Source organism: Myxocyprinus asiaticus, chromosome 19, assembly GCF_019703515.2.
Source record: "Myxocyprinus asiaticus isolate MX2 ecotype Aquarium Trade chromosome 19, UBuf_Myxa_2, whole genome shotgun sequence".
NCBI lineage: Eukaryota > Metazoa > Chordata > Actinopteri > Cypriniformes > Catostomidae > Myxocyprinus > Myxocyprinus asiaticus.
In genome coordinates this window covers 27186992-27214111 of record NC_059362.1, presented here as the reverse complement: position 1 = coordinate 27214111, position 27120 = coordinate 27186992, and the positions used below count along the sequence as shown (strand labels likewise).

Sequence of the window (27120 nt, the reverse complement as noted above, 5' to 3'; positions counted from 1 at the left end):
CAAGTAGACAAAAATGCACGAGTGCAAATCTACAGACTACCTTAATGTACTTCACACAACCCTCTTGATTATTTGATAATGTTTGTCCAATATTCATTCATTATCTTGCAATGGTACTAAAAAAAGACACAGTTATATCTGACCATACAGAAAGTATGCAAGTTCATAACCTTGACCTTAACACAACAGCTTTGCCTATAAATAAAAAAAAAAAAGGTATTGACACAATGTTATTTCATGTCTTGTTTGTCTCGTAGCCTTGGCTCGTCTGTAACCTGACACAGCAAATGCAGTGTAACAATTTAACCCAGTTAAGCAATAAAGGCTTCACCAAGAAAAACAATATGTTGCAGAAAAGACAAATGTAAAAAGGAAAGTGAAAAAAATCACTACCAGAAATTCTCCAATTACTGAGGGAATCATCCCCAAATCTGTTTATTATGGGAATAAATCTACTTCAACATTAGATATCTGCAATATTAAGTATTTTATGATAAAATATTGCTGGATGCACTTTTCTGTTGTTGTTGTTGTCATTGCACTAGTCCTTTGTCCCACAGACCATTTTCATAATCTAGGTCTGCTACCTCTCAAGAGCAGCCATAACCAAGAGGTTAAAAAAACTTGGCACCATACATATCACATGTACTCTCCCAAAACATACTCTAAACAGTCGGGTGTGGGGTGACTGTTAAAGGAAGGGAGCTAAAGTGGTCTCAGTGCAAACAAGTGTCAAGTGTGCTACACTGAACATTAAGAAAAACCGTTCAACTTTTTTGTCAGATACAATTAAGAAAGAAAAAAGGGAAAAAACATTGGGTAAGTTTTTATTTTTTATGGTGTGATAAGTGTTTCATAAGAAAGTGATCATACAGTAACAGGATATATCAGTACATTAATATTGTACAAGTGTCATTCAGGTATGGTAATAAATCCAACTCTTTGGTTAAATTATTTGTTCCTTCATCTTTCTTTGAAATTAAATGAAACATTTTGTTTTTTGGTCTGCATGTCACAAAATCAATAATTGCAATCTATTGTGGAAATTGATGGGAAATAAGGTCACTGTGCATGAAGCTATGAATTTCAGAGTTCTATTTTTATATGCTGAAACATAAATAGACATGAATGGATACTAAACCTTGTGGATCTTTCAATTAAACAATTGGCCGAGATATGCAGCTAAACTTATGACTTGCAAAACACAATTCAAATTGGCAATCGCATAGTACAGCAATTTCATAAAATTGCTAAAATGCATAATTTACCTAAAATATGTCTAAATTACCATCAAATCACAACACTCAGAGGCAAACTCACTGAAAAGTGACGTCTTATTCACTAACCACCCACAATCTAGTTTAACCAGGCGTTAATGCAGAAATAGCACTGCATTGTAATATTTTCAATACAAACATGCCTCCTTTTTACGTAAATTAGGCTTATTATAGATTACTCCTTATTCACAAAATACAACGTTATTTGTGCTATTACCATCCACAGAAAGCAGGCAGTAAATGAGCAGCTGAACTTCACAGATCACATCGCAAAGCAGTCCGATCTTGCAGATTTGAACTGTACAACATTAGAAAGATCATACCATTCCTACTGTATCGGAGCATGCTACACAACTCCTTGTCCAGTTATATGGATACTGGACTACTGCAATGCTCTTCTGGCAGTGTTTTTGCATGTACAATCAAACCTCTGCAGATGATCCAGAACGGGGCGGCATGTTTGGAATTCAACTAAACGAGCCCAAGGGAGTGCACGTCATGCCTCTCTTAATCTCACTGCACTGGCTGCCAATGGTTGCTCACGTCAAGTTGAAGGCACTGATACTCGCATATAGAATAGCTACTGGTTCTACACCCCTCTTTTTTATAGTCGCTTCATAAACACTATGGGGCAGATTCACTAAGAATTAATTGGGCCCGCTAAAAGCAATGAACAGCATAACTTCGATCCAAACACCTGGATCACCTGTTAAACATGCAGAAAACTCTTCAACATCATTTGATAAATATTTGATTAATTACTGCTGAAATGATCGGTTGAAAATGTACACATACATATCTTTTAAATAAAATTAATTTTACTGCCTACTTTCATTTGGTGGTAAAAGCACAATGTAAATTGTGCAGGGCAAATTGCATGGAGTTTTGTGAATGAAGCGCAACCTTTAATGAGCCTAATTTACATAGAAAGGAAGTGTGTTTGCGCGGAAAGGAATGGCAATGACTTCGTTTAAACATTGAAGACAGTGCAATTTCAGCACTGATTGCTCCCACTAAACTTGATTGTGGCTGGTTAGTGAATAAGACGCAGTTATTTGCGTTGAAATACCATGCGCAAAAGTGGCGCAACTGTTTAGTGAATCTGCCCCTATGTGCCCTCCAGAAGCTTGCGATTAGCAGTTGAGTGGCACCTCATGCTACCATCTCAGAGAGGCACAAAATCACTTCCCCTTCCCAATTCTACCGAGCAGCCGATTATCTTGCCACTTCCGAGAAACATCTAAAGACGCACTACTTCCATGACCACTTGACCCAATCCTACTAATGCACTATATATCCTCTTTTTATACAAAATAGAAAAAAAATCTCAATTAATTCTTTCTCTCACTTTCCTTTCTGCTTTTACTTCTTTGTGCAAAATTGATACTTTGCATTGGAGTAATTTTATATTAATGCCTCCTTGAATGATTAGCTTTTGTTTTATTCCTTATTTGTAAGTCGCTTTGGATAAAAGTGTCTGCTAAATGCATATCTTTAGATGACTATGTATGCAATGCTACTATATAACAGATGTTTATCAGGTAGGTTTCTTTCATTATGTAATACATTTTTATTTTTTTATTGTCTTGATGCTCAGAATCCATCATGGCATCTGCCAGTGTGTCCATGCCGGGTGCCACAGGCACCAGTATGGAATTTGCTGACTACAGTCTCTATAGCAACCTGTCTGATGATGAGCTCTTACAGCTGGCAATTCAGCGCAGTCTTACTGATGCCCATAGCTCTGTGTCTGGGACTGAAAACACAGAGCCTATTGCTGCTCTGAACAGGCCAGCATCATCACGCCCAGTTCCACCATTGCGTTTTCCTCAGCAACACCAGCAGCAGCAGCAGCAGCCTGCACCAATTGCATGCCCTGCCAATCCCCCCAGGTACAAAGTTACATTTAAATCTCACTAATATTGGGTTTCATTCATTACAAATTGCAAATTCATGTATGTTTACAAGTTTATGTGCACAGAAAACTTTCTCACGCAAAATTTCCACCTAATTCACAACAGGTGCGTTCGCACATAACTTTGTTCTTACCTTCATTCTAATGTCGATGAATCTGCATTATTCTAAGAGAGGGAGCCCATGTCCACAGTTAGAATTTGTATAATACACAAATCATCTCCGCTCAATCTCTCCTATACAGCGATTCGTCACTCTCTGTCAACATATCTTTGCACTCCCACAGCAAGATATTGAAGTATAGCCAAGTGCGCCTTTCACAAAACCAGCTGAAAAACAATAAACACATTTTGCATAGTCCTAGGTTATGCAGAACCTATCCCAACAAATCATTCAAGTGAGACTTATTGTAAGGTCACTTTGTTATTAAATTGGTGAGTGCATAAGCTATCTGTAAAATATCTGCACAAATTTTCAACTTGTTTTACCTTTAAATTGACACTAAAAATGTTTCTTTCAACAGATATTTCTTTTATATATGCAATCCAGAAAATAAACAATCTTTGGTCTATGAGGATGCAGGGTGATTTCCTTGAGCAGTATTTTTTCAATGTAAAAAAGATGAAAACATGCATTTGATAAGATCAAAGCATGCATGTTAATGTATTGCCATGTGAAATTTCCAGTCATGCTTTGATGACGCAGCTCACAGGGAGGATCACTATATCACTTACAGATGCATAGCAACTTCTCAGATGGCAGACACAACTGCTTCACACCTGTTCCTCTTCATTCCAACATTAGAAAGTGGTCCAAGTGGAGTACTGCAAGAAGTTCACATGCCATATTGTATAAAAATAGAGACACTATCCTTTACTGTGCCCCAATTCACTTGTTTGGATTTCCCCAGTAATCTGACATTAAAAGGCTTAAAACTCTTCCTGTAGACATTCTGATTCCTGATGCTCTTGGACTCATTATTAGAAGTCAGAAATTAACTAATATATTCACCAACCACTTTATTAGGTACACATGTACATCTACATATTCATGTGATAATCTAATCAGCCAATTGTGTGGCAGCAGTGCTTCAGTTAATATTCACATCAACCATCGGAATGGGAAAAAAAAATGATCTTGACAGTGGCATGATTTTTGGTGCTAGACGGACTGGTTTTAGTATTTCTGTAACTGCTGATCTCCTGGGACTTTTACACACAACAGTCTCAAGAATTTACTCAGAATGGTGCTAAAAACAAAAAACATCCAGTGAGTGGCAGTTCTATGGCCTTATTGATGAGAGAGGTCAAAGGGGAATGGCCAGATTGGTTTGAGCTGACAGAAAGGCTATGGTAACTCAGATAACCACTCTGTACAATAGTAGTGAGCATAATAGCATCTCAGAATGAACATGTCAAACCTTGAGGCGAATGGCAAAAACAGCTGAAGACCATGTCGGGTTCCACTTCTGTCAGTCAAGAACAGACAGCTGAGGCTGCAGTGGGCCTACCATCTGTGTACCTCAGCAGAAATCAAGATTTATCAGACCAGGCTATATTTTTCCAGTCTTTAACTTTCCAGTTTTGGTGAGCCTGTGCCCACTGCAACCTCAGCTTTCTGTTCTTGGCTGACAGAAGTGGAACCTGATGTGGTCTTCAGCTGTTTTAGCGATTCACCTCAAGGTTTGACATGTGCATTTTGAAATGATATTCAGCTTACTACAATTATACAGAGTGGTTATCTGAGTTACTGTAGCCTTTCTGTCAGCTCAAACCTGTCTGGCCATTCTCTGTTGACCTCTCTCATCAACACAGAGCTGCTGCTCACTGAATGTTTTTGGCACCATTCTGAGTAAACTCTAGAGACTGTTGTGCATGAAAATCCCAGGAGTCAGCAGCTACAGAAATACTCAAACCATGGTCGAAATCACTGAGATCAGATTTTTTCCCCCCATTCTTATGGTTGATGTGAACATTATCTGAAGCTCCTGACCTGTATATGCCTGATTTTATGCATTGCACTGCTGCCACACAATTGACTGATTAGATAATCGCATGAATAAGTAGGTGTCCCTAATAAAGTGGTCGGTGAGTGTACATACGTATATACTTAAATATATACTGTATTCATGTCCCCCTGAAGTTGATTTCCAGGGGCATTTAAAAATAAATACAAATAAAACACTGTGTGGCATTCTTTTGTCAAATACTTAAGTTTAATCAGTTCATTAAGATAAATTCTCCATCTGAATAATAAGAATAATTAACTAGGCTTGGAATAGAATTTAAAAAAATTCATCAGATGTTACAAATTAAAAAACAGGAATCCATTGCATGAACATTTCTGCCCTTCTGACCCTAATTGGTGTTGACATGTCATTGCTAAACTATGCAACAGAAAAAAAATGAATAGTTTTTTGAAAAATGTTTAAAATGCTGTACATTCACATGATGACTGTTGTCATATCAGTCCTAGTGAAAATGCTGTTTTATTCTACATGTGGTGCTGGGTGCACATTGAGCACCACCATGTTGAGATTGCATTACCAACCAAATGACCATTTCCCCTCTGGGAAAACAGCATGAATATAATGCCAATATAAATTAACTATGTGTAATACAAGTCATTGATTAAATTAATAAATCAAATAGATGTTGGTGGCCAGTGTCTAAACAAAATGATTTTGCATGAACTGTAAGATTAATGACAAAGTCTTTAAAAGTCCATCTTGAATTAACTAAGCAAGTGCACAAAGATGCATTGTCCTTTGTTGTTTGGCTGATGAAGGCTTTAGTTGGCAATTAAATGATTGTCTATGTATTCGATTTTAAGAGAGTGTATTCCATCCTATGACCAAGATGATGCAGGCAAAGGTCAGTGAGGGGCATCTCAGTCCGGCTGGAAGCTTGTGACAGTTCATATCCGGTGAGGGCCAAGTCCAAGGTTCAGGCAGTGACCAGTGAAGTATGCCATGTCAAACAGTTGTTGTTGGCAGCATTTCATCATCTGACGTCCATCATACTAGACTGAATTGATATCTGGGTGGTACAGGTAGTGTAGGTCCTATCCTTTTGTGGGCCCTACGCAAAAATTTTAATCCCCTGGCGGATCAGGGGCCCTTAGCAACTTGCTTAGTTTGCCTATAGAGAGGACCAGCACTGGGTACAGGCTGCAGTTAGTAGTCATCACTCAGCGATGTATAGCGGGGGGAGTGGGACATCGTGCCAGACTGAAACAGGCTCTGGCAGGCTCTGGTATATATTAGGATATGTATCCGAGGTTAAGACATAAAAACAAATAGAATAATATTGGTGTAGATGTTATTTACTTTAAATGGATAGCTCACCAAAAAAAGAAAATTGTCTCATCATTTACTCACCCTCATGCCATCTCAGATGTGTATGACTTTGTTAGTTCTGCTGAACACAAACAAAGATTTTTAGAAAAATATCTCAGTTCTGTAGGTCCATACAATGCAAGTGAATGGTGACCAGAACTCTAAATTCTCCAAAAAAAGAGATAAAGTCAGCATAAAAGTAATCCATAAGATTCCAGTTGTTTAAACAATGTTGAAGCTCTTTTCCTTGTCAATTTACCTAAATAAAAAATATGCAGACCTGGCAGCTTTTAGAGCCTAGAGATACTATCCTTGCACCACGAAACACCTCTTATTTAGTACTCTTCCCCTTGTGTTCCATTTTCCGAGCTGCTCTCTTAAGAACATGATAGTGATCATTGTACCACGGTGAAGGGCTTTTCTCTTTAATCTTCTTTAATCAAAGAGGGGCGACACTAACTACAGTGCTAGAAAAGACTATCCATATTTTCCATAACTACATCAAGTTCTTCTTAACTGTTTGGCTTACTGAGTATTTGAGACAGATCTGGAAGATTATTAGTGAAGCTATCTTCAGTGATCAAAAGAATAGTTCTACCTGATAGATAGCACAGCATAGATCGAGTGACCTTAGCCAAGCACAACATACAAGAGATGAGGTAATGATCTACAATGGACTCTATCATAACTACTAGATCTGACAGAAAATCAGCAAATTCTCGACAGAGATGACAGAGGTTTTTATTTATATCAGACGATATCACATTAAGCACTATCACTTCAAAAGAATTAAACTTGTGTCCTCTGAGTAACACCAAGAACATCACTGTAAATTGTAGCAACACTTCCTTCTCGACCCTTCAGGCTTATGTTTATAACAATAACATGGGGGACTCATTAAGACTAATATATTCATCTGATTAAGCCAGGTTTTTGTCAAAAAGAGTGAATCCAAACTATGATCTGTAATAATTTAATTAACAATTAGTGCTTTGGTAGCCCTACCTATTCAAGATGTTTAACTTTTCTAGTTTGACATCAATCAAATATCATCTAAATTACTTATTGATGGTTTTATGTTTTGTAGTTCAGGAAACAGACAGTTTCTATATAATATCTACGTGATACGGTCTCTAACTGTTGTGGTTTATGTGACCTATGTGACGTCTCAAGGCAGCCAGCAGACGTTTGGTTAAGCAAGTCTGTCTGCTTCCTGACCTGGGCCCTAGTCAGACAAATGCTAACACTATTAAGACTGTGAGCCAAATTACTACAGAAGAGAGCAGCACTTTCCCTGGAGGGATGGAGTCCGTCTCTCTTTAGCAGATCAGGCCTACCCCAAAAACTTGTCCAATTGTCTACAAATCCTATGCTATTCTCTGGACACCACTCAGACATCTAGCCATTGTGTAACACTAATCTACTATAAATCTCATCACCGTGACGATCAGGGAGGAGGTCAGAACATATTAGTGTCTGACATCATTTTTGCAAGTTCACACTCCTCTTTAACGTTATCTTTAGTGATCTCCAACTGACTAAGCCAGACATCATTATTGCCGATGTGAATAACAATCTTAGAAAATTTACATTAAGCATTTGCCAGCACTTGTAAATTGGATCTGATGTCAGGTGCTCTGGCTCCTGGCAAACATTCAATAATAGTGGCTGGAGTCTCATTACAATAGAATCACCTATAACCAGGGCGCATTCAACAGGCTTCTCAGTGGGTGCACCACTTAGTGGGGAGACTCTGTTGAAAATCATAACAGGAACGGGAGAGTGGTGTTGCTTTTCTGTGCAAGTATGCCATTGAAACGTCACCCAATTGCCCTGCTGCGGGGGCTATACTGCCAGAACCGAAGTGTGTGTTGCTTGCTGTACTACCCTCATCCGATAATCTCTAACAGCTTCTCTTTCTCACTGACCTCCACTAGCATTCAGATGAGTGTCTCTAACTCATTAATCTTCTCACTGCTGACAGATGAAGCTATAGTAAACATGTGGTATGCAGTGCAAGTAGTGATAAAGTGTGCTGATGCCATGACTTACCACAGTTGTTTGTTGTTTGTTGTTGTGGTGGTGGTTTCTGAGCAGCGGGGGTTTGAGATTGATGCAATAATCCATGTAAAATTGCAGAGTAAAAACAATTGCACAGAGTTGAATCGAAATAAAAGTGGAAAAAGAGGATGCACAATTAAAGATGAAAATGCAGAAAACAGAAAAATAAACAATGCTAAGCAGGCTAGCAGTCTACAAACACAAACTCGAGCAACGTGCCAGCAGCAACAATACATACACAAAATATTACTGAGTGCACCTCTAAATAACATTGGTCAGTTTTGAAAATGGGTTGGAGCAGATAAAAACTAGATGTCCCCTAACAGATCTCCCATCCCCTTTCAGTGGTGAAATGAGTCCAGTGATGGTGCAATCACTTGAAAATTAATGAAGCATTAAAGTAATACTCTTAATTTAAACATTTTTTTTTCTCCAAAAGAGAAATAATAAATCCAGAGGCTGTGTTCTCAGAGAGTCACTTCATTACTGGCTATGGCAAGCGAATGGTGGCATACCGAAGATATGATGGCTCTATCCAGGTCACACCTGAGCCTGAAGAGTGAGTAGTGTAATCTCCCAAATCTCCCAGTTTGTCACATGAACACACACACAAAAAAACGTTTGTCGCATATGAGAGGTAAATTGAACATCCTCTCACCTGCAACACTTAATTCATCAAAAATAAAAATGGTTTCTTCTGTAGGGGGATGGAGCCAATTGTTAAGGCCATTTGGGATGGAGATGTTGAAACAGTGAGACTATTGGTTAAGAAACCTGAGTGCAGCCTCCTTACACCAAATAAATATGGATGGATTCCTTTGCATGAGGCGGCATATTATGGACAAGATCAATGTATTAAAATTCTCCTGAGAGGTAGAGTACTATTCCCACTCATTTGAGAATTATCTTTTGCATGTAATTTAGCCAAACTCTGAAAAAGGCTGACACCTGAAACGTTGGTAAGAAAAATAAAAGAGCCTATATTTTGAGCCTATATTATATTCTCTCTCTCTCTCTCTCTCTCTCTCTCTCTTTCTTCAAAAATTTAGTCCAACTCTTACATTGCTCTTGCTTTGTTAATGAACCCTATTCTCATAGCTCAACCTGGGATGATTAATCAGCGCACTTTGAAGGAACAGACTGCTTTAATGTTAGCTGTTGCCAGGAATCATCTTGCATGTGTGGAGATTCTACTTGAGAAAGGGGCTGACCCTGATATTGCCAATAAGGACAAGGAGACTCCCCTTTACAGAGGTAATATTGTATTCATTGTAACTATTCATTTATGAATCACATTGATCCAAAATTACTTACAGAACACTTATTACAGGGGCAACCTGAGGTTAAAGGGAGAATTCAACCAAAAATTAAAACTGTGACGTAATTTTACTCACCCTCATGTTGTTCCAAACCCATATGACTTTCTTTTTTGTATTTAAGTCTCAGTCACCTTTTTTCCATACAATGAAATTAAATGGTGACTAATAAATAATGACAGAATTTACATTTTTGGGTTAACTATCCCTTTAAACAAGGGCACAATTGTGAAAGCTCATAACAACCTAGATAACCAAACCAGGTCTTTAACCACTTGGCCACAGCAATGCATTTTATATAAATTCTTATAAAAAACCTTGTTTTTCTTGCCCTTCATTTAAAATGTCCTTCTGTGGTGTGATGGTAATGTTATAAATTATATATACTGTATATCTGTAGCTTGCGAGAAGGAGAACCCAGCAATGGTTGTCATGCTACTGAACTATGGTGCCTCTGTGAATAAGAGCTGTATTCAAGGCTGGACTGCTCTGCATGAGGCTGTGTGCAGAAACAATGTGGAAATCTGTGAGATTCTGGTTAAAGCTGGAGCCAAAGTCAGCACACCCAATATGTATGGAATCACTCCTATCTTTGTGGCAGCCCAAAGTGGAAAAGTGGACGCACTTCGCTTTCTTTTAAAAAATGGTAACAAACCTTTCACCCACATGGTTTGCATGCAGGGTTGTCTTTGAGTTAAACTTAGAAAGTCCACCAACAAAATCCATCTGGCCATCAATTGTGGCATTACATTTGATATTTGGCACTGCTAAACATTGGCTTGTCCTGTCCTTTATTTCTCCATCAGGTGCAGATCTGAACAGCCAGGCTGCAGATGGGGCCACAGCACTGTATGAGGCCTGCAAGAATGGCCATGAGGATATTGTAGAGTTCCTGCTTTCTCAAAACGCAGATGCCAACAAGCCTGGAAAAACAGGACTGTTGCCAATCCATATTGCAGCCCAGCGTGGCAATGATGGGTATGTAGAATTTAATAATCAATTTGTAAATAAAGGTGATATAGGAGATTTTGGGAGAAATTTTTAATGTTCTCAAATCAAGTTTTTTAAAACAACTTATTAATATGCAGAGGACATTGGTTCTTAAGAGTTTAGGTTTAGTAAATCTCATGATCTTGCATTAATTTTCAGCAAACACCTCCTCACTTACGGGTGTACCCACAAAAATGTCAGGGCAACTAAGTAAGTCTCAATGGCTGTTTAAAACCTTGCTGTGGCAACAGGGTGTTAATCTGTAACCTTAACTCAAGAAGCTTGACTTTGTAACAACCAGTAGTAGGAGCAAAAAAAAAAAAAAATAAATAAAACTTTAAAGTGTTCTTTTTTCTGACATGTCATGTCTTGTTAACTATAACTATACTTCTATCAGGAAGACTCGCAGACTTGAGTGAAATTTAAGATTACATTTATTTGATGAATATAAAACAGAAATGTAATGTCTCTCTTTGGTGTAAGCCCCGTCTGGCAGTCCGAAGAAGCTGTACTCGGAACTGTCATATCCTGCCGGAGATAGGAGGCAGGGGTGAGGAGCCTACTCCCATGCAGGATGGGACTCAACTGGTGGTGGTGGGGTGGTGGAGGTTGCCGTGTTAGCACACTGAAACGCAATTTGATAGATTGTGAGCAGACTTATAAAGCATTGGCTTACATGTGATTAGCTAGGAGTTACCTAGCTAATGGTGCGATGATGAACAGCTGCTAGTCTTCCCACTAGAACTACGCTGCGCTTACATTTCTATCAGGAAGACTCGCAGAGTTGAGTGAAATTTAAGATGACATTTATTTGATGAATGTAAAACAGAAATGTAATGTCTCTCTTTGGCGTAAGCCCCGTCTGGCGGTCCGAAGAAGTTGTACTTGGAACCATCCTATCCTGCCGGAAATAGGAGGCAGGGGCGAGGAGCCTACCCCAAAAGAGAGAGAAAGTAGAATACTACCCCCAAAAGAGACGATCCAGTCAGGTACGAGCCAGGTCTTGTGTTAGGTGTACATTCTGAAAAAAAAAAAAAGATGTGAACACCTAGATTTGACATGAAATCTGCTATATCTCTGGCATGGTTGTGCAATACCTTTGCAATAGGAATTTTTTTTTTCCTTCTTGATTTTGTCCTTGTCTGAGTTTCATTTTATCCTTGTCCTTGAGTGCGATTTTGGGCCCTCTGCCGAGGAGCCCCTGGTTGTGCAGAATCTTTACCAAAGATGAACAACGTGGTATGAGGCCCTACGTTAGGCCAGCGTTGTTGTGCAGTATCTTTGTTGAAAGATAAACGTTTGATTATGAAAACCCTACGACGAGGGAAGAGTTGTTTGAATATCTTTGCTTTAAGATGAACAACATAGCGTAAAGCCATACGATAATGGTGACGTGGCGTGCAATACCTTTCGTTGAAAGAAAACATTTGATTATGATCCTTCTGAGGGGTGCGGACCTTGTTTGGTGGTTATCTTTGCCAAAAGGTGAACAACATGCGTAAAGCCGTACGATAATGGTGACGTTGCGTGAAATACCCTTCGTTGAAAGATATCCCATGAGACTCAAGCCCTCCAATGAGGGTGGCCGTTGTTTAATGGTTATCTTTGCCAAGGTGAACAGCATACATATAGCCATACGATAATAACGATGTTGTCATGCAATAATCTGTTGAAAGAAATCCCATGATAGTGTGAGCTTTCTGGCAAGGGCGAGCTGGCTTGTGCAATACCTATGCAAAGGGAAACCATGCTTGAGATTATGGAAGCCCTGGCGAGGAGGGTAGACATAGTTATGCGTTATCCTTGTGAAACGATGGATGTGCTTGAATTGAATCATTGTGTGGGGAAAGATGTGATGAAAGAGCCACCAACCACCACCAGACAGGTATGAAAACTAATGGCTGATGGAGAGTTGAACTTGTTTGATGATTATATAGGTTGACTATATTTCAGGTGGGATGAGGAAGACCAGCAGCCGAGCATCTTGACAGTAGAATCCGGTGACCTTGAAGAGCAGCAGTAGTAGCTGCTCTGATGCGAAAAGAGTGCCCCAAGAAGACATGAGGGGAGATACCACAATGTTTTAGGGTGCGGTGAGGTGGTTTCTGAACCAGTAGCATGACATGGGGTCTAGGGATGGAGTGATGAATAGGGGGAGGACATTTGAGATGTCTAGTGTGAAAGCAAAAGGAAATGAACATGCACACTGGGAGATCAGAACGGGAAATAGAGGAGTACTGTGTGATTGGCAGGAGGAAGTGGGCCCAGGCGGAGTTGTAGGAAGTGAGTGTAAGAGTGGAAGCGAAACGAGAGAGGGAGTCAGCGATTACATTGAAAAACCCAGGAATGTGTCTGGCTGAGATAATGAAGTTGCACGAAATGATCTGCCATGTCTGACATCTCATAAGGGCCATGAGGCTAGAGGAGGTCCAGCCTTTGATTTATTGATGACTACGGAATTGTCGCAAAACTACTACGCGTTTGCGTGTCCAAAGGGAACCCCATATAATGCTGGCCATGACGATGGGATAAATTTCAAAGACAGCGGATGAGAGAGCGTAGGAAGCTATATTGAAAAATTTGTCTGGCCATTTCCCTGTGAACCATGATCCTAGAAAATATCCCCCGAATCCTACGGAGGGAGCCGCGTCCGTGAAAAGGGGATTCGTGTTTTTTATTGTGGAAAAAGGAAATGGCATTCCAGTGATTTAATAGCTGTGACCAGAAGAGGAGGTCTGAGCAGCAGCCGTCATCGATTGATATGATGTCAGAGAGGTTGTCTACGGAATGGGCTAGTGTGAGGAGGCGGGAAATGAAGGAGTAGCCTTGAGGAATGATGTGTATGGCAAAATTGAGGTGGCCTAATAGGGACAGGAGATCATGTTCTGAGACCCAAACTGACTGGAGAATGATGTGCAAATAGACCTGATCCTGTCGGTTTCTTTAGGCAGGGAAGCCTGCATGTTTACAGAATCGAGCGTGATGCCGAGAAATTCTAGACGTGGCGGGACCCATGGTTTTTTCACTTGAGAGAGGAACACCCAACTTGTGAAAAAGCTCAATAGAACATCCAAAAATAGGGGTGTGGGCAGTGGGGTGATCAGAGTGATCGATGAACAGGAAATCATCGAGCAGGTGTAGTACGAAGGGGAGCTTAAAGTGATTGAGAAGTATCCAGCATAGGCCTTCCGATAGAGAATTAAAATGTGAGGGCTACTTCTGCACTCAAAAATGAGTCGGACAGCAAAGTAAAATTTTGACTGCCACGTGACGCCAGAGAGGGGCCAGTCGGCGGGGTGAATGGGCATGATTTTGAAAGCATTTTTGATATCTGCCTTTTTTTTCTTTTTTTTTTTTATGTACTTTAGCCCATAAAACCAGCAGACCATGCATGGTCCATGACATGCAGCTCCAGTGGACTGAATTTCGTTATCTGCTGCAAGAACACCTATCTGGCACTGTGATGTCCAGAGGAACGAATCCTACTGCCTGCTTCTGACGAGAGCTGCCCTGAATGCAAAAATACTTTTTTTCTATATATACTTACATTGATCGGAGCAAAAACGAAAACATTGATAACTTTGAAATCAATAAGGCATTTGGTAACATAGTTGAAGAAATAACAAAAGGATTAGGAGGGAGCTATTACTTACCAGCAGGAATGTCCTGGTTACTTTCGTAACCTCCATTCCCTGATGGAGGGAACGAGACGTTGTGTCGATGTAGCGACACTAGGGGCCCCAAACACCTTGCGATACCAGGTCCCAGCCATTTCAGCGGGTAGTTCAGCGTTGTGGCAAGAGGGACACATCATCTCGTTCCCTCCATCAGGGAATGGAGGTTACGGAAGTAACCAGGACGTTCCCTATCTGTCACTCACTTGACGTTGTGTCGATGTAGGTGACACTAGGGGTCCCTATACAAAAGCCACAACTAGCTGAACTGTTGTGTGCCTCGTAGCCAGCGCACCAGGCCGTCACATAACCTCCCCCAACGCTCTTATGAGCATCGAATGGTCCATCAGGAACAAGTCGACGGCCCAACTATAGGGATAGGCTAGCCCAGCCAAGGCCTCTTTTCCCTCTCTTTTCTCCCCAAAAAGAGTGGAATTTGTTAACTGACTGGGAGCCATAAGTGTCTGCGTCAGGGGGTGTCCCTCCCAAGGGGAAGACACCGCAGAGACCACACCCTGCCCAGAAGGGGGGGGGGGTATTTTGAGTGGAATACATCACATGGTCTTACCAAGTCCTGTCGGAAGTATGTCATGTGGAGAGATCCCATTGTAGGTCCTTCCCTGAAGGGGGAGGAGTTTCTATAGAGCATGGCGACCGGGGGCAGAGGGGCCTCTGCCCAAGGAAGACGCAGTTTGCCGTCAGGGAAACAATTTTGCAGAAGATATCACATGGGGTCGCCTTCGGGGAACCAGCACATGTGGAGCACCTACCTCAGTACAGGGGCTCATTAGCACATGTACTGGGCCAGTCAGTGAGTTTCTCCACAAACTCAGCTGCCAGAGGAATAAGGAGGAAAGTCATCCAGGGATCACAGTCTGTGAACATGACTGGGAGTCAAGAGCGCACATCTTCACCTCAAGGGAGGGGAAAGGCGCTATGCGCAAGCGGTACACCCGGCCAGTTGTCCCGGAACTTACCTGCTCGAGCCTGCCAATACATGGGATGAGACCGGCTTAACTCGGAGATTGTAGAATCTTGAGCCTGATATGCCATCGTGATGGCGTCGATGACCCAGTGGGCGATCCTCTGTTTGGAGACAGTGCTTCCTTTCCGCTGTCCACCAAAGCAGACAAAGAGCTGCTCGGAGCTTCTAAGGCTCTGCGTACGATCCAAATAGATGCGTAAAGCATGCACCGGACACAGCAACGCCAAGGCCTCCTCCTGGGCCAGCGCTTGCAGGTTCACCACCTGATCCCTAAAAGGAGTCGTGGGAACCTTGGGCACATAGCCCAGCTGGGGTCTCCGGATCACGTGAGAGTAACCCGGACTGAACTCCAGGCACGATTCACTGACAGAGAATGCCTGCAGGTCCCCTACCCTTTTGATGGAAGTGAGCACAGTCAGGAGGGCAGTCATAAAAAAGAGAGTGCCTTAAGCTCAGCTGACTCCAAGGGCTCAAAGGGCGCTCTCTGTAGACCCCGAAGGACTACGGAGAGGTCCCATGAGGGGACGAAGCGCAGTCTGGAGGGATTCAACCTCCTAGTGCCTCTCAGGAACCTGATGATCAAATCGTGCTTCCCCAAATACCTACCATCTACTGCATCCTGATGCGCCGAAATAGTGGCTAAATACACCTTCAGGGTGGAGGGGAACAGCCGCCCCTCCAGCCTCTCCTGCCGGAAAGAAAGCACTGATCCAGCTGCGCATCTCTTGGGGTCTTCGCATCGGGAAGAACACCACTTAGCGAACAGACCCCACTTCAAGGCATACAGCCGCCTCGTAGAGGGAGCCCTAGCCTGAGTGATCGTGTCTACCACCGCGGGTGGTAGGCCACTTAGGTCTTCCATGTCCCGTCCAGGGGCCAGACGTGGAGATTCCAGAGGTCTGTTCGCAGGTTCCAGATTGTCCCCCATCCCTGAGAAAGAATGTCCTTCCTCAGAGGAATTCACCGGGGAGGGCTGTCGTGAGGAGAGCGAAATCTGAGAACCACGTCTGGGTGGGCCAGTAGGGTGCTACTAGGATGACCTGCTCCTTGTCCTCCCTGACCTTGCACAGGGTCACTGGGGGAAATGCGTATTTGCATAGTCCAGGAGGCCAGCTGTGTCCCAGCGCATCTATACCAAGAGGTGCCTCGGTCAGGGTGCACCAAAGCGGGCAGTGGGAGGATTCCTGGGAAGCAAACAGGTCTACCTGTGCTCGACCGAATCGACTCCAAATCAGCTGGACCACCTGAGGGTGGAGTCTCCACTCTCCCCATGAGGGTAACCTGACGTGACAGTGCATCCGCTGCGGTGTTGAGGTCGCCTGGGATGTGAATGGCTCGTAGCGACTTGAGGCGCTGCTGACTCCAGAGGAGGAGACGGCGGGCGAGTTGTGACATGCAATGGGAGCGTAGACCGTCTTGGCGGTTGATGTAAGCTACCGATGCTGTGTGGACCAACACGTGCTTGCCCTGGATCAACGGCCGAAACCTCCGCAGGGCGAGCAGTACTGCCAACAGCTCTAGGCAGTTGATGTGCCAACGCAGCCAAGGGCCAGTCCAGGAGCCAGAAGCTGTGTGCCCGGCGTGATGGCCACGCGATGTGTCCCAGGGCACCATGCCCATCTCGGGACTCGAGGCTGAAGCGGTCTCATATGCATTAACCCGAGCGGTGTGGCCGCCGCTGAGGATGCCATATGCCCCAGGAGCCTCTGAAAAAGTTTCAGTGGAACCGCTGCTCTCCGTCTGAACGCCTTCAGACAGTTCGGCATGACTGTGCGTGCTTGTTCGTGAGGCGCGCTGTCATCGAGACTGAGTCCAACTCCAGACCGAGAAAAGAGATGCTCTGAACTGGGGAGAGATGCTCTGAACCGGGAAGAGCTTGCTCTTTTCCCAGTTGACCCAAAGCTCCAGTTGGCCGAGGTGCCGGAGCACAAGGTCCCTGTGTGCACACAACAACTCTCAGGAGTGAGCTAGGATTAGCCAGTCATCGAGATAGTTGAGGATGCAGACGCCCACTTCCCTTAGCAGGGCAAGGGCAGCCTCTGCGACCTTCGTGAAGACACGAGGGGACAGGGACAGGCCGAAGGGGAGGACCTTGTACTGGTATGTCTGGCCTTCGAAGGCAAACCGCAGGAAGGGTCTATGTCGAGGTAAGACCGAGACGTAAATGTACGCGTCCTTCAGTTCTACCGCCGCGAACCAATCTTGATGCCGGATGCTCGCTAGGATGTGTTTTTACATCAGCATCTTGAACGGGAGTCTGTGCAAAGCCCGGTTCAGTACTCACAGGTCCAGGATTGGTCACAACCCACTGCCTTTCTTTGGTACGATGAAGTAAGGGCTGTAGAACCCTTTCTTCATCTCGGCTGGAGGGACAGGCTCTATCGCACCCTTGCGCAGAAGGGTAGCAATCTCTGCACGCAAAGTAGCGGCATTCTCGCTCTTCACCGAGGTGAAGCGGACACTGCTGAACCTGGGCACATAGCCGAGTCAGACGGTCCGGGTCAGCCACCACGACGGGTTGGAAAGCACGAGCCACGCGTCCAAACTCTGGGTGAGGGGGACCAAGGGAATGATCATGTCGGATGTACCGGCGGGTGGGGACTCAGGGCAGGGTGGAGCTCGAGGTGCCACATCGAGGGGATTCGAGCCCCGTGGCCGTGCTGAGTCCAGGGACATCGAAGCACTTACATGGCTCCTGCCGCCCACCATAAGATTGGCTGAGGAGGAGGGAGGAGGAGTCTCATCCCTGTAGTCCACCGGACCCAATCCCATGTGGGCGTGTTTGTGCCACAGCTGGGCGCACAGGGGCGGGGGGACCGCCGCTGGGGCACCATACCTGCAAAGATGGGACGGTGGACGGTGGTCATGACGACAGCCGTGCACACTGAACATGTGACCCAGGGAACAAGAAAACCACTCTTTTTTGGAATTTTTGGGTACTGCAGCCTCTTGGACATGCGGCAAAATTAAGTAAAAATGAAACAAAAGATTCTCCTCCCAGCCCTCCACTGGGGGATGGAGTGATCTGCTCACCAGCTCCGGAGAAGCGGGTCTCCTTGCCCCTGGGTCGCCCGTCTCAGGGGCGCTTCGAAGCCTTCCTCGGGTTCTTGGCAGCCGGCCATGAGACGGGTGGCGTCTGCTTCCTGTGCTGGGCTCCATGCCGGGGCCGGGCCATGGGGCGGGCTGCGGCAGAGCCGGTGTTGTAGTTGCAGGAGGACGCCCTTGGCGACGAGCAGACGGGGTGCGGGATCTTGAGCAACGCCAGGGCAGGATGTGCTGTATGGCCTCCGTCTGCTGCTTCATCACCGAGAACTGCTGGGCAAAGTCCTCGACGGTGTCGCTGAATAGGCCAACCTGGGAGATGGGGGCGTCAAGGAACCGTGCCTTGTCAGCCTCGCGCATCTCAATCAAGTTGAGCCAAAGGTGGCACTCCTGGTCCACCAGGGTGGACATTGACTGCCTGAGAGACCACGCGTGACCTTCGTTGCCTGGAGAGTGAGGTCGGCCACAGAGCACAGTTCCTGCATCAATCCCGAGTCAGAACTACCCTTGTGCAGTTTTGTTAGCACCTTGGCTTGGTGTACTTGTAGGAGAGCCATGGCGTGCAGGGCAGAGGCGGCTTGTCCAGTGGCACCGTAGGCTCTAGCCGTCAGGGACGACGTAAACCTACATGCCCTGGAAGGGAGTTTCGGGTGCCCACGCCAGGTGGCGGTGCTCTGCGGACACAGGTGCACCGTGAGTGCCTTATCCACCTGGGGGATCACCGAATACCCCCTGTCCGCTCCACCATCGAGGGTAGCGAGAGCCAGGGAGCTGAAAGACCGGGACCGGGCAGTAAAAGGTGCCTCCCATGATCTTGTCAGCTCATGCACTTCCGGGAAGAAAGGAACGGGACGGGGCGGGGCCGTGGCCGGCACCCCGTGCCCAGGAACCAATCGTTGAGCCGCGAGGGTTCAGGGGAGAGCGGAGGGTTCCACTCTAGCACAACACTCGCGGCCACCCGGGAAAGCATGTCCGTCATTTCCGCGTCGGCCTGGGCGACCACTCCCGAAGGAGGAAGCCTAGTTGAAGCCTCTGCGTTCGACTGGATGAGCCCGCTCTCCGATGCTGCACTCGATAACTCGTCTTCTTCCCGGGCTCTGAACGAGATGTCAAACTCGCCCTGAGACGAGCCAGCGATCTTGTCCGAGCGCCTGACTGGAGCGAGTGAGCATGCTGGGGAATGGGAGGTCCGTGGGGGGATACCCAGCGGAGGTGGTCCCATTGAGGTCCCCAAATCGCCCCCAGTGTTATCCGGCATGGCCTCATACCCGTAGGTAGAAGGACCGAGGTGGGGAGCTGCTGGGGTGGCTTGCTTTCTTACAAATGCAAGCCGCGACCGCAATGTTGACATGGTTATGTTCCCGCAGTGAGGACAAGACCCATCCACGAATGATGTCTCCATGTGGGTAGCGCCCAGATACTAAAGACAGCGATCGTGGCCGTCAGAAGTGGAGAGATATCGACCGCAACCAGGAATAACACACAGACGGAAAGGCATCTTTAAAAAGACGTTCTGTGTGCCACTCTTTTAGAAAGAAAATACTTTTTTTTTTTAAATATACTCTTTTAGTTGTTTCTGCCGAAGCACCCAGGGGCGTTCTCTGCACTCCACGGGTGCAGAGGGGGACAAGCCGCTGAAATGCACTGTAGAATCCAGCAGATGAGGTGAATAAACTTCGCGGATGAATTCAGCTTCAATGAAAAGAACCGCTCGGCTCCGAAGAGAAAATCTGAATGAGTGGTTGCATACCAGCTCCTTTTACACCTGTATGTCCGGGGGAGTGGCATGCAAATTCCACTCGCCAATTCTCACTGGCCTTTTTTTTAAAAAAGCAGAGGTGTTTGGGGCTCCCAAGAGTGACCCCTAGTGTCACTACATTGACACAATATCGAGTGAGTGACAGATAGGGAACAGAAATTAATAGCAGCAAGATTAAATTGATGAGCTTGATTCGGCACAGGTTTTATCCAATGATTACTGAACCTACTTACCTGCTACTAAATGTAACTTCCAAGACCACATCATAAAAAAGTGAACAGCATCATACAGAAATGTGTTGATACTTAAATTAAAAGTAATGTAGTTAGGCTAACATGACTGTTAAACTCATGAGCTTTGAAATTTGGAACATTGATAAAGCCCCAATGCTTGAAGATCCACATAGATTGAAACATGGTCCGAACAGAGATGAAAGTGAAGGATTTACGAAGACATATGATACCAATTTGTGCACTTCAATGATGCCTGAATGAGTAAAAAAAAAAAAAAAAAAAAATGTAAATATGCCGTGAAATAGGAATTACCCCCTGATGACCTGATCATATAAGGCGCAAAATGCATTACACTGGTAATGAAATTATCTGATGAATAAGGAATGCAGTGCGGAGCCTACCACTAGGTGTCAGAAGCGCGAAACAACAGTGGTGCTTCCAATGAGAATGTGGAAGTATGTATAGAGTAAGAGAACACTGCATTTTCCGAAGCTGCATTAATGCGCCTTTGAAGGCGCTCGGGTAGGGAACACCGTTCGAGATGTTGAACTGAACGAAATGAGTTATTTCACTAAGGACCCTTTCACGAGACTTTAGTGAAGGCTATATTTAACTGTGATGCCATGCTCCCTCTGAGTGCACACATCATGAGCTCTGCTGAATAATGATCTTAATTTCCCAATGGGGAACATTCGGGCATGCAACACGGTGAATGACATGCAAGTGAACCTGTCCGAGTTACCCTCTTGTGATCACGCTGTGAATGCGTGGTTGCCTGCCATTACTATGAGAGCGAATGCGCTGTTGACATGAAATATTGCCTTTTGATATTGATGCAGATGTGTTATGATGAACAGATGGCATAGGCAACAGAAGGCCTAGACCCATGACTAAATCTGAATGCATTTGATGGATATGATAAGAACTTAGCTTATTTCTGATGGAAATCAGCTGCTGCCTGAGCCAATGATTGTGACAGACTTGGCGAGGAACACACTCCTTCTGCGGCGGGTCGTGCGTTCCGATTGAGGATGCGGTGGCTCGATTGAGGGATATCGCCTAAGTGAATGAGATTTGGATGAAGATCCGGGTTTGCTGATTGTTTAATGCGGGCTGAAGTTGAGATGAAGAGACGGCGTCGTTGGTTAGGGAAGTCGGGCTTCCAGAGATGTTCTGTGCACTGGTTCGCCTGTGGCCTGGAGAGGTCGGAACATGTCTATTATGAATCCGAGAGGGCGGAATCCCACTGAGAGTCCGGAAATTTGCTGACGTGTTTGCGCGAGGACTGCTGATTCTGGATAAAAGGTAAGGAGCAGTGAATAAGTCCGTGTCCATAGCTGGATGTTAGCTAGCAGAGAGCGAAATGGACTCGGCGTCAGACAGTGCTATAGAATGATGTTGCCGTGTTAGCGCACTGAAATGCCATGTGATAGATTGTGAGCGGACTTATAAAGCATTGGCTTACATGTGATTGGCTAGGAGTTACCTAGCTAATGGTGCGATGATGTACAGCTGCTAGTCTTCCCGCTAGAACTATGCTGCGCTTACATTTCAATTGTGTGCAGGGTCTTTTTCTCACTTAACATTTAAACTAATCATTCCATTCCATTCCATAATTTTTGGTAGCATGAAATGTTCCTCTAAAATGACATCATCATTAAACACTGTACACCAGCTTTTAATAGGTTTACATGTATTATTAGTCTTCTTATAAATGTTATTTAAAGGTGAATCTAACTATCAAATTCTAACATATCTACAGTAAGTGTGATTTGTCACACTTAGGTCTACACTTACAGTAAGTGTAAATTAAGTGTATATTTAGTAACCCCCATGTTGTTCCAAAACTGTATGACTTTTTATCTTCTGTTGAAAACAAAAGTTAGTCACTTTTTACTTTCGTTGCATCTTCTTTTCATTGAAAGTGAATGTCACTGAATCTCTCGTTCCGTCTAACATTTCCTTGTGTGTTCCACAGAAGAAAAAAGTGTAATATAGATCTGGAACAACATGAGGGTTTTGAATGCTGACAAAATTTCATTTTGGGGAGAACTATCCCTTTAAGTGTACACAAGGAAGTCATGTAACACACAAGAGCACAAAACTTTCACTTTCAGGATAGTATCCATGCTGATCCCAGCCACAAGCAAGGCCAGAGTGCGGCGTTCCGGGATCAGCCCCCTGCATTTAGCAGCAGAGCGCAATCGAGATGATGTTCTTGAGTTGCTGATTGAGGCCGGCTTTGACGTCAACGCCACATTCTCTGAGGATCGCACTAAAATGTATGAAGATCGACGCAGCACAGCTCTCTATTTCGCTGTCATAAACAACAACATTGAGGCGACCACCATGCTCCTGGAGGCTGGTGCAAATCCAAACCTGGACACGTTCAACCCGCTCCTGGTAGCCCTGAGGCAGGGTTGCATAAAAACCGTGACTTTGCTGGTGGAACATGGTGCTAATGTCAATGCCTACATTCCAACTCATCCAACCACTTTTCCAGCCACTGTTATGTTCTGCATGAAGCACCTGACCTTATTGAAATATCTGATGGACAATGGCTGCAATGCCTTGTCATGCTTCAAATGTGTTTATGGCAGCAATCCTCATCCACCTATAAAGACGACACATAATCAAAGGCATAACAGAGATGAAAGTACTGAAAAGACCTGCATTCAGGTGGGTGGTTTGAAGCACACAAATTACACGAGTGATCGTTTTTGTTCTTTGAATTATTGTGTATGGCAGGGGTCTTTAACCATTTTTAGGTCAAGGACTCTTTGGTGGATAGAGAGACAGAGCAGGGACCCCCGGTTACATATTGTATAAAAATGGAGTGTTGTATTAAGATTCGTATAGTAGCATATTAATGTATTTACATGCTTTGTTATTATGCTTACTTTTGCAAAGTCATTAAATGTACTGTACATAATTTCTCCACTTCATTTTACGTTAACTTCACTATTAACTTTAAAGTTAAATGAACTTTAATTTTACTAGTTCTGTGAGATGATCTCCACTGACAACTACTCACACTGGGCAGGACCGATTATAGACGTGCTACTTGACTATGTTGGTAATGTAAAACCCTGTGCAAGACTCACTGAACATCTGGACAGTTACCCTGACTGGGACTGCATCAAAGAGAAAGCAAGTATGTGCACCCAAACATCTTACCATACCTGTTGCTTTAATTATTCACATATATGCAAATTATTTCAGTCATCCATTTATTAATTTGCTGGTTTTGATTGCAGCACCTCCACGCCCACTGATGCAGCTCTGCAGATTTAAAATCCGTGAACTGCTTGGTATCAACAGACTAAAGAAAATAAACAAGCTGCCAGTACCTCCAAGGCTGATCAAATTCCTAAACCATCAAGAACGAGAACAAGATTTGTGAGCCAACTTTTTAGTACTGAGTAAATACAGAGAGAACAAATACATTAGAAAAATAAAATGTTTCTGTTTGCGGAACGTGCTCTAAACTAAAAATGATGGAATAAATGGCTTTTACATACTGATTTAATAGTCACACAAACACAAAAATAAAAATAAATAAATAAATAAATAAAAATATTACAGTGGTAGCAAAGGGCCGCAAACACTTTTGTAATTATCAGGCCTAAACAGAATTTAGGGTAAAGGTGTTAAATAGATGTATTAGGTACGTAGTATTTTTATCTGTACAGTGGTGGCCAAAAATATTGGCAACCTTGGTAAATATGAGCAAAGAATGCGGTGAAAAAACAAATCTGCATTGTTTATCCTTTTGATCTTTCATAAAAATAAAAAATATCTAACCTTTAATTGAAGTAAAACAATCGAAACAGGGGAAATATCTCATTATTAAATAAATATTTTTCTCCAAAACATGTTGGCCATAATTATCGGCACCCTTTTATTCAATAATTTTTGCAACCAACCTTTGCCAAGATAACAGCTCTGAGTCTTCTCTTATAATGCCTATTGAGGTTGGAGAACACCTGGCAAGGGACCTGAGACCATTCCTCCATACAGAATCTCTCCAGATCCTTCAAATTAAGAGGTCCATGTTGGTGGACTCTCCTCTTCAGTTCACCCCACAAATTTTCTATGGGGTTCAGGTCAGGGGACTGGGATGGCCATGGCAGAACCTTGATTTTGTGGTCAGTGAAACATTTTTGTGTTGATTTTGATGTTTGTTTTGGATCATTGTCCTGCTGGAAGATCCAACCAGGGCCCATTGTAAGCTTTCTAGCAGAGGCAGCCAGGTTTTGATTTTTTATCTGTTGGTATGAGCCCATGATGCCATGTATCTGAACAAGATGTCCAGGACCTCTGGCCGAAAAACAGCCCCACAACATTAAAGATCCAGCACCATATTTGACCGTGGGCATTGGGTACTTCTTATCTCTGTGTGCGCAAAACCCATCTCTGGTGTTTGCTGCCAAAAAGCACTTTTTTTGTTTTATCTGACCATAGATTCCAGTCCCGTTTGAAGGTCCAGTAGTGTCTGGCAAACTGAAGACGCTTGAGCTTGTTGTTGGATGAGAGCAGAGGCTTTTTTTCTTGAAACCCTCCCAAACAACTTGTGGTGATGTAGGTGATGTCTGATATTTTGAGACTTTCTGAACCCAAGACTCAACTTATTTTTGCAATTCTCCAGCAGTGATCCTTGGAGATTCTTTGGCCACTTGAACCATCCTCCTCACTGTGCGTGGAGACAATATAGACACACGTCCTTTTCCAGGCCCATTCTTAAGATCTCCAGTTGATTGGAACTTTTTAATTATTGCCCTGATGGTGGAAATGGGCATTTTCAATGCTTTAGCTATTTCTTTATAGCCACTTCCCATTTTGTAAAGCTCAACAATCTTTTACTGCACATCAGAACTATATTCTTTAGTCCCACTGTGATTGATGATTAAGGGAATTTGCTCTGTGTGTTACCTCACATTTATACCTTTGTGAAACAGGAAGTCATGGCTGAACAATTTAATATGCCTAGTCACCCAGGTGCACTAAAACATGTAAAATATGAATGGGAATATACTTCAGATATATTTTACTCATAAGAATTTCTAGGGGTGCCAATAATTGTGGCCAACATGGAGAAAAATATTTATTTAATAATGAGATATTTCTCCTCTTTCAATTGTTTTACTTCAATTAAAGGTTAGATTTTTGTGAATTTTTTGAATGAAAGATCAAAAGGATAAACAATGCAGATTTTTTTTCACAGCCTTCTTTGCTTATATTTACCAAGGGTGGCAATATTTTTGGCCACCACTGTAAATGTATGCTTGTTTGAAAAAAAAAATAATGTTATGGGGTGGCATTGATAACATAACTGACTCTTAGGAAACAGAAATAAGTAACTGTTAGTATTTGCAATGTTGTAGATATATATTTGTACTTGATGCTTTATATTGTATTGTTTTGTAATTTATTTAGCATTTTTACAAGATTTTCTTGTAGTCAGGTAAAAGTTTTTCTGTATATTGCAGTTTTGTTTGTTCGTGAATAATAAAAGTCTGGCAAGGTATCATAACCACAGGCATTTAAAGCCAACACAGAGAGAATAAAGCACATTCTTCAAACCATGACATCTATGTGTATGTTTTAATTGGCACTAAAATTACAATGATTCAGTCAGTAATTTTAAATAAAAAATATTCCAACCCTTTTTAAATAACTAATTTGTTCTGCCCAAAAATGTTGCTCACATACTGTGCATTTATCAAGATGCATTTTTCTTTCTTGCTGCCTAACCAAGGTAGTTATAATTGATGTATAAACACTGGTGACCATCTAACTCTCCAGACATGACATGCAGATTCTGTTATAGATATTGGCGGGAAAGCATATTATGCGATTTGCCGGAAACCTAGAATCACTGATTGAGATCAGCCCAAATTCTTTTTAATAAATCAATTTTCTCTCAACGGTAATCGGTAGAAGTGGACCTCCAAAAGAGGAAATGGTGAAATTGTCTCGTTTTGCACATGACAAGTTTTAAGTGTTAAGAAACATTGAATAACGCAAGTAGCCTACCTATGTTACCTACCAATGGTTGACCAACCCAGATCCCGGTATCGTGATGAATCATTGGTACTGTATGCTTCATGACATTACGCAAAACAATCAAAGTCTGAAAGCACTCAAATAAACCGTGTCAGTTTGCCCTCTGGTGTCTATAAGTGGAAGAAAGTCTATAATACAGATAATACAGAAAACACACCTTTGGAAAATCAACTCACTATATGAAACATTAGATTAATTCAAATAAATTGAAGTAAAATAGCACACATACATTACCCAGACGTCTATTTTATCTGTGCATTTACATCTGGAAGATGTATTTTTTAGATTATTTGCTCATCTGCAATATGTCTGTAAGACCTCTCTGATGTCAATAAACATTCAGCAGAAGTCTTTGAGACATATATGATACAGAATGTTTGTAAATCTGATCTTTTTAAAGGTGCACTCAGTAATTTTCTCCTCATTAAAAAAAAGTTTAACTCCTAAAGACGAATTGTAATTTTGC

The 27120-nt window shown here is 43.2% G+C and overlaps 1 protein-coding gene across 2 annotated transcripts; it reads left to right on the top strand.

Moving 5' to 3' along the window:
* The first annotated feature begins 140 nt into the window (after positions 1-140).
* Positions 141-26176, top strand: LOC127409849 (ankyrin repeat and SOCS box protein 2-like). 2 transcript variants are annotated; one of them, XM_051644745.1, is made up of 11 exons: positions 141-819; positions 2875-3169; positions 9029-9148; positions 9293-9462; positions 9688-9843; positions 10306-10551; positions 10712-10883; positions 11055-11105; positions 22706-23267; positions 23589-23742; positions 23846-26176. In XM_051644745.1, exons 2-11 carry the CDS (start codon positions 2883-2885, stop codon positions 23989-23991), a joined length of 2064 nt encoding a protein of 687 aa, XP_051500705.1. In that variant the 5' UTR covers positions 141-819; positions 2875-2882; the 3' UTR covers positions 23992-26176. The 2 variants fall into 2 exon arrangements, with proteins under 2 accessions (XP_051500705.1, XP_051500706.1); XM_051644746.1 differs by lacking the exon at positions 11055-11105.
* Positions 26177-27120: the final 944 nt, after the last annotated feature.